The sequence below is a fragment of the Myotis lucifugus genome, unplaced genomic scaffold, assembly GCF_000147115.1.
Source record: "Myotis lucifugus unplaced genomic scaffold, Myoluc2.0 scaffold_343, whole genome shotgun sequence".
Lineage (NCBI taxonomy): Eukaryota > Metazoa > Chordata > Mammalia > Chiroptera > Vespertilionidae > Myotis > Myotis lucifugus.
In genome coordinates this window covers 732,005-740,101 of record NW_005871391.1, presented here as the reverse complement: position 1 = coordinate 740,101, position 8,097 = coordinate 732,005, and the positions used below count along the sequence as shown (strand labels likewise).

General features: G+C 45.2%; 1 protein-coding gene across 6 annotated transcripts in view; it reads left to right on the top strand.

The window, feature by feature from the left end:
• Nucleotides 1–8,097, top strand: part of HNRNPF (heterogeneous nuclear ribonucleoprotein F) — a 36,425-nt gene that overhangs the window by 9,367 nt on the left and 18,961 nt on the right. For 3 of the 6 annotated variants that reach the window (XM_014466554.2, XM_014466556.2, XM_014466553.2), the window contains 3 exons: nt 223–367; nt 1,543–1,601; nt 5,108–7,574. In XM_014466554.2, the coding sequence (XP_014322040.1) occupies nt 5,159–6,406 (1,248 nt within the window). In that variant the 5' untranslated portion in view covers nt 223–367; nt 1,543–1,601; nt 5,108–5,158 and the 3' untranslated portion in view covers nt 6,407–7,574. Of the gene's footprint in view, nt 1–222; nt 368–1,542; nt 1,602–3,859; nt 4,070–5,107; nt 7,575–8,097 lie in introns of those variants that run through there. The other 3 variants (XM_023764713.1, XM_023764715.1, XM_023764714.1) reach the window with 2 other exon arrangements.

The following is an 8,097-nucleotide window of genomic DNA, read 5'->3' as shown; positions in this document are numbered from 1 at the left end:
GCTGGCTGGGGCGCCCTAGGGTCCGGCGTTACTCCCAGCTCCGCCGCGGGGTCTGTCGGGCACCAGGTCGGAGGCGGGGCGAACTCGTTCCTAGTTCCGGTGCCCGGTCGCCCCAGGAGCTCCACGTCCGGGACGGCGGCCACGCTTCCCGCCGAAACCGCCCCGACGCGCCCCTGGCGGCTGGCGGCGCCTCCGCCCGCACTAACGCGCTCCCGCCGGCAGTTTCAGTTTCAGGTGAACGACGACCGGGAGATGCGCCTGCAGTTCGCCCGGAGCCCCCTGTGTTTCTGAGGCGGCGGCGTCGGGTCCTGTGGCCTCAGCCGCGCTCGCTGGATGAAAATCGACCTCGGCCCTGCTCCCCTCAGCGGTAAGTTTGACAGGAAGAAGGCCAACCGTGTGGCCCCGAGGGGCGCCGCCCGCGGCCTGAGACTTAGAAATAGGAGTTTCCGAGTCGTTAGGGCGCCCGGACGGCCTGGCTGTGCGTGCCGCCAGCTGCCGGTTGAAATGAATTTACAAATGAGGGCGAAATGCCCTTTGGGCCTCCCCAGAACACGCTGGGAAGGAGGGCTGAGTCCCTGTCCCCGAACCTTCCAGAAGGTGGGAGGCGCGGTTGGCGCCTTGTTTACTGCGCAGATAAACCTAAATCGCCCGGCCCGCCCGCCGCGAGGGCGCGCCCGGTTTATCTCGATTGGATCCGCCTGGAGGTGAGCGAGTCTCCGGAACCAGGAGAGCGATGAGCACATGCGGAGCCTCGCGGGAGGCCGGGCGGTGTAGGTGTGCGGATCCCGGCCCAGATTAGCGTCCTAGGCTAACAGTTATATTATTTATACAAAGGCCCTCCCCCCCCCCCCCCATGTGCTTCCTGAATAATCGCAGGAGGCTAGTGAGACTAGGCAAATGGGTAACATTTAAGATCACGTCCAGAGAAGGTGACGTGGGGTTCCAGTTCTGTCTGTAGCTTAGTTTTCAGATCCGTTTCCTGCACTTCATTCCCGAGTCAGGCCTTTGGGGGCGGCCTTATCCCGTGGCTGTGGGCGGGGGCAGTGTTTTTCCTGTTAAAAGCGTTTTTCATTCAACGTATCCTCCCCTTATTCCTTCTCAGTTAATCAAAAGGTTAATGTCAGGTCACACGAAGTGAAGTTATCAGGTAAAACTGGGAAAGAGTGTTGAGTGTGTCTGCTGCCCCCCGGGATGTTAGTGAATTACAGCCCCAGCGACTTGCTCTGGGGCCCATCCCTGAGAAGACACGCTGCCGCCCCCATCCCAACCCACCACGAGTACCGCTCCACCCGCCTCAATATTTAAATTTTCTTCAGGTAGTTTTTTGTATGGAAACCAGGGAATTGAGTTGTCGCCTCCAGGCAAGTGGGAGTTTCCTTGCTGTTAATCCTTTGCATTACCCTATGAAAAGGGAAGCCTTGAAGTGCTTGAGGGCAGCCCCCAGCCCCGCTTTCTCAGGAAGGCGCCAGGACCACTAACTAACCTGGTTGCTCTGGGGAGTTCTCGGCACTGAGGCAAGGTGGCCATGTTGCTCTTTTTTAGGACAATTCGTGCCTCCCAGGAGTGTCTCCGGCTGTTGGCATCCCTCCTCGTTCTTTAAGGTGAGCTAATTTAAGGAATGTAATTTGTGTTATATCCACGCATAAAATTTTCTTAGGAATGTGAAATTGAAGAACTTCTTAGTACTGTCTCAGCAAACAATATAAATGTGTAGAGGATTATGAAAGCAAAAGTGGAAATCGTTTAGTTTTATGTGGTGTTTAATTGCATAATTGATTCTTATGAAATGCCTGTTCTTTCATGTTTCCTGCATGTCTTTCTCAGCCTAACTGGACTGCCATTTTCTAGAGCAGGGGTGGGGAACCTCCCGCCCACAGCCTTTCTAAGGCCCGAGAAATCATTGGGCTGGCCCTGCCAAAAGCATTAGGGATGAGTTCATTAAATGTTTGACCAAATAGAACAGGCTAATTTTTAAGTTGGTAATTTCGTATGCCTTCAAAATAATATAAATATCCACATGGCAGGAAAAAAAGGTTCCCCACCCCTGTTCTAGAGGAAGATATTGACCCTCCCCCTTGTGGCCATAAATTAATTACTTGCTGGTCTTCAGCCTTCAGTACCTGGTGGGTGGGGCAGCTGTGACCAACAGAACTGACATAGGCTCCCAATGCAGTTTTGAAGACACGTTCTATGCTGTGGGAGCATAGAATCATAAGATTTAGTTTGTAGCAAGGGCAAGATCTTTTGGAACCGCAGCATATTTGCGCTGAGGCTTTAAGGATTAGTAGGGTTTAGCTAGACAGAGTTTGGGTGGAATATATTTAGAGAGAATTACCATGTGTGTCAAATCCAAGGGAGCCTGGCACATTTCAGGCACAGGAATAAAGATTTTAAAATTATGGGGTGATACCAGCTAGTAGATAGTGTGTGGAGGGCCAAAGTTGCAAGACCTTAGAACCTCTTAGCCTTGTGGTTTGTGTTCCAATGTTAGTGGAAAGCCACTGAGACTTTGAATGGGAGAGGGACATAAAGTCACCTTAACGTGGAACACTTCAGCAGCAGATTGAGTCATTATGCTTAGAGAAGTTTAAGAAACAGATTCTGGTATGGGATATTGATATAGGAATTAGAAATATGAGGGTTATACAAAAAGAATGACAATTGGATCATTGAGATCACGAAAGAATTATTTAGCTCATTCTTTGCCATGCAATCTGCTCAGACTGAAGATAGAATTGTAAGAAGCCTTTATAGTTATAGGCAGGAGTTACTGATAGAGCTTAGGGCAGTGGTTCTCAGCCTTGGCTGCACATTAGAATCACCTGGGTGAGGCCACGTTAGTAACAAAGAAACAGAATTTCTGGAGGATGAGGCCCAGAAATCAGGATTTTAAAAAGATTCCCAGGTGATTCTAATGTGCAGCCAAGGTTGAGAACCACTGGCTTAAGGGCATGGTTAAGGTGGAGAATGGGACCATCTGAGAGTAATGATGGGTTCATTGAATTTGAGGCCTCTGCCTCAAATTAATTATACTGAATTTAAATTATGAAAATTAATGATGGATCAAAATGTAACTTGTCAATAATTTGTTCTCTCTGATACTAGTGCAGTTATTACCAGTTTGCTTTTTCTTAGCTCAAATTACCTCAGTGTGCTTTTTATTTTTTTAATTGTGGGTTTTAAAGAAAAACTAGGTGTGTGTGTATTGATTTCTGAGGAGAGAGAAACATCAGTGGTGAGAGGGATTCATTGATTGGCTGCCTGCCTCCACTGGAGATAGAGCTGGCAATCCAGATTCCAGATATACGGTTCATAGGTTGATGCTCAACCACTGAGAGATGTCAGCTGGGCGAGTTTAGGAGTTCTTTTTATGTATTTGTCCATATTTTGCACTAATAGTGTAAATACCTCAATTCCATGAGGGATGTTTTGTGATTTCATTTGAGCTAAGGCTCTATTTTTATCTTTTTCTAATATGCCCAAGTTTTTGTTGTTGTTGGTCCTTGCCTGAGGATATTTCCTTATTGATTTTTAGAGAGAATGTAAGGAAGGGGGGGGGGGCATCAATTGGTTTCCTTCACACATACCCTCACGGGGCCAGGGATTGAGCCTGCAGCCAAGGTACATGCCCTCAACCAGAATTGAACCAGAGACCCTTCAGTCCCAGGGCCAGTGCTCTATTCACTGAGCCAAACTGACTAGGGCACCACTGATTTTAATTGCTGCATTTATACTTCATGTGAAATGACACTTTTCATGAAACATTTAATTTCCATAACCTTATATGTACCCATTTTGAGCATTGATCACTAAAAATATTGTCTCTTATGCATATATTGGTTCGGTTCCTCCTCTTTAGAAAACTGTCCTTCTGGTTGGATTTGACCTTTACTGTTTCAGCTTGAACTCTGGCTGCCAGATGCCACAAAGTACTTTATGACACCTTATGAGAAGGGCACCCTCTTGTATGTGTTTATTTTTTTTCTCCTATCCTTCAGCAAAGTGAAGCGGACAATATATATTATGTGGTGTTGATACCCCCCCCCCCCCCAAAGTTTCTAATGTGGACACCTTTAAAAATATATTTTTATTGATTTCAGAGAGGAAGGGAGAAGGGGGAGATAGAAACATCAATGATGAGAATCATTGATTGGCTGCCTCCTGCACGCCCCCTGCTGGGGATCAAGCCTACAACCCCGGGACCCTTCAGGCCGCAAGCCAAAGCTCTATCCACTAAGCCAAACCAGCTAGGGCTAATGTTGATACTTTTTAAAAAATTTATTATAGAGGGGGAGAGAGGGTTGATTCTTGTATGAGCCCTGACTGGGGATGGAACCCCCAACCTTGGCATATTGGGACAATGTTCTAACTAAGCTAGCTACCTGGCCAGGGTGATGATTTTATTTGTATATGAACCTGAGAAGCTTATTTCATTTCTGTATTTGAGATGCATGTAACTAATGTTCAGTGATGGACTTGGCTGCTTATCTGGATGTGACTTCATCTTGGTCTCACACTTGACTCATTTGACAATCTAGAAAAAAATGATCCTTACCCACTGCAAGCCATTGCTGTCTTGTGTCCTGCAGCATTGTTTATAAAGAGAACGCCTATTCCCAGTGCCAAAGGAAATGTTAGCCTGTTGTTGTGGTTTTAACTAGTCTGTTCATCACTTGTTTTTACTTGATGTCAAAGAGTCTCATAGAGGGGTCTTAAACACCCGCACCCCCCAATTCTCTCTTTTTGTTTTATTTTAGAAAGGGAGAGAGAGAGAATCATGGGTCAGTTGCATCCTGCACATCCCTTACTGGGGATCAAGCCCGCCAATCGGGCACGGGCCCTTGAATCGAGCCCAGGACCCTTCAGTCCTCGGGCTGACGCTCTGTCCACTGAGCCAAGCTGGCCAGAGCCCAGTTTGTTCTTTCTCAGTCTGTTAGATAATGTGTACATTTTTTGAAAGACCTGAAATTGAATCTTAAATCCAAGTGTATTTGTTGTATTTCAACTTCTCTTATCTTTCTCTGTAAAAGGGAGAAAATTGTATTTATTGCATGTTCTTCTTATACATATGAAAGGGGAAATTATGTAGTTTTTGCTTTCTTTTCAGCTACAAAAAGCAGCAGCTGAGTTTATTTGAAGTCTGCCCTACCAAGTGTCCATGATGCTGGGCCCTGAGGGAGGTGAAGGCTTTGTGGTCAAGCTCCGTGGCCTGCCCTGGTCCTGCTCTATTGAGGATGTGCAGAATTTCCTCTCCGGCTGCATAATTCATGATGGGTCCGCAGGCATTCATTTCATCTACACTAGAGAAGGCAGGCAGAGTGGTGAGGCTTTCGTTGAACTTGAATCCGAAGATGACGTGAAAATGGCCCTTAAAAAGGACAGGGAAAGCATGGGACACCGGTACATTGAGGTGTTCAAGTCCCACAGAACCGAGATGGATTGGGTGTTGAAGCACAGTGGTCCAAACAGTGCTGACACTGCTAATGATGGCTTCGTGCGGCTTCGAGGACTCCCATTTGGATGCACCAAGGAGGAAATTGTTCAGTTCTTCTCAGGGTTGGAAATTGTGCCAAATGGGATCACATTGCCTGTGGACCCTGAGGGCAAGATTACAGGGGAAGCCTTTGTGCAGTTTGCCTCACAGGAGTTAGCTGAGAAGGCTCTAGGAAAGCACAAGGAGAGAATAGGGCACAGGTATATTGAAGTGTTCAAGAGCAGTCAGGAAGAAGTTAGGACATATTCAGACCCCCCTCTGAAATTTATGTCTGTACAGCGGCCAGGGCCCTATGACCGTCCTGGTACAGCCAGGAGATATATTGGCATTGTCAAGCAGGCAGGCTTGGATAGGATGAGGTCTGGTGCTTACAGTGCAGGCTATGGGGGCTATGAGGAGTACAGCGGTCTCAGCGATGGCTATGGCTTTACCGCTGACATGTTTGGAAGAGACCTCAGTTACTGTCTCTCGGGGGTGTATGACCACAGATATGGAGATGGCGAGTTCACTGTCCAGAGTACCACTGGACACTGTGTCCACATGAGAGGGCTGCCGTATAAAGCTACAGAGAATGACATTTACAACTTCTTCTCTCCTCTCAACCCTGTAAGAGTCCATATTGAGATTGGCCCTGATGGAAGAGTGACGGGCGAAGCTGATGTTGAGTTTGCCACTCATGAAGAAGCTGTGGCAGCTATGTCCAAAGACAGGGCCAACATGCAGCATAGATACATAGAACTTTTCTTGAATTCCACAACAGGGGCTAGCAATGGGGCATATAGCAGCCAGATGATGCAAGGCATGGGAGTATCAGCCCAGTCCACTTACAGTGGCCTTGAGAGCCCATCTGTGAGTGGCTGTTATGGAGCTGCTAGCTACAGTGGCCAGAACAGCATGACTGGATATGACTAATTTTATATTTTATAAAGCATTTGAGTTATAATTTTTCATAGGCAACCAACAAGCAGTGAAAAGCAGTTATTACTCTAGAAGAAGCTGTGGGGACCCATTTTGCACCATGAGTTTGTGAAATCTGGATTAAAAAGTTACCTCTTCAGTGTTTTCTCATGCAAACTTTCTTCTGGCATGTGATATTGAGTAAACTAAAACTGTTTCCAGTTTTTTGGTTTTTTTTTTTAATATTTTGGTAGCATATTTCAGGGGTGATGTTATCTGACTTCAAGTAGTTTTAAGTACATCAAATGTGGATCTTTTACACCATATCACCATGAACACATTGGGGAGATGAGATTTTTGGGAAACTCAAGGTGCTAGATCCCTAATTCAAAGAGGAACATTTCTCATGTTTGTTCATTCTAGTTTATTTTCATTTAAAATCTCTTAGGTTAAGTTTAAGCTTTTTAAAAGTTAGTTTTGAAAATTGAGACACATTACTAATACTGTAGGAATTGGTGAGGCCTTGACTTAAAGCTTTCTTTACTGTGATTTCCTTTTGGGTGTATTTTGCTAAGTGAAATTTGTTAAAAAAAATTTTTGTTAACTAAACTTTTTTCTTAAAATAAAGACTTTTTCACAATGACTGGCATAGACTATCTACTCACCAAAAAGTAGCAAAATGGCTGGGTGGTTAAAGAGAATTCATTTAAATGCTGTTTCAGTGTGAATTTAAGTTCACATCAAATCTGATTTTCCTTATCTTTTTACAAGGAAGCTGAATTAAAAGTCATCTTTTAAAAGTATTATGTACAAATGGGTGGTAGAAATGGTGACACTTCCAGAAAGTAGGAAAATAGAAGCACACAGTCTCTGCCTTCTGTGACTTTTGTGCTCTGTTCTTCAGCCCTGCTGGTCCCTCACGTTATGCTGGAATCGCATCCATTTCTCATAGCTAGAAATCCATAGTTTTGAATAAAACATTTTTTTTTTCAGACTTAATGGCTATTTCTCTAGGGTACACTCCTGGGTTAGCAATAGATGTCTCTCCAGAATTGTTAGAAAATCATCATCTGCCTAGCAGAGTGAAGAAGCATCCAAATTCCAGGCAGCTCTACACATGTCATATTGCCATCACACTTAACTTTGACATGCACTCAATAAAGCCAAGATTGTAAAATGTGAATGGAGTTTATTTAATTTTTATTTTCTCATTTGCCTTTAATGACCATATAATGTAGCCCACATGTCCCTAGTTTCACCAGTTTAAGGATCATCTGATATCTTCAGAGAATGTTTAAAGAGTGTTATGCCCCAAGAGTTTATTAAAAATAAGTCCATAGATAGACTGTAGTCTTGTTTCCAGTCTTTTGACTTAGTTGGGCGTCACAGGCCCACCTTGCCTTCTGTCCTTCCCACTAGTATTCCATAAGACTCCGGGCTGCAGCAGCACTCAGGAATACTGCAAATAGCACAACAGGTGGAACTAGGAATATCTGAAGAAGACTGGTAGCATGAGAATTCTAGGTAGCCACAGACCAGGCACCCTCTGCACAATCCAAGTTTCAGGCAACATTCACCATAGAGAAGCACATTGCTGGTTTGTGAGGAACCCCTGACAGCACCTGGAATCTATGGAAGCTTGAATGACAGATGGTGCAAAACGTCTTCGCTAAGTTGGTCCAGATACGGAAAGTCGGAATGTGCTA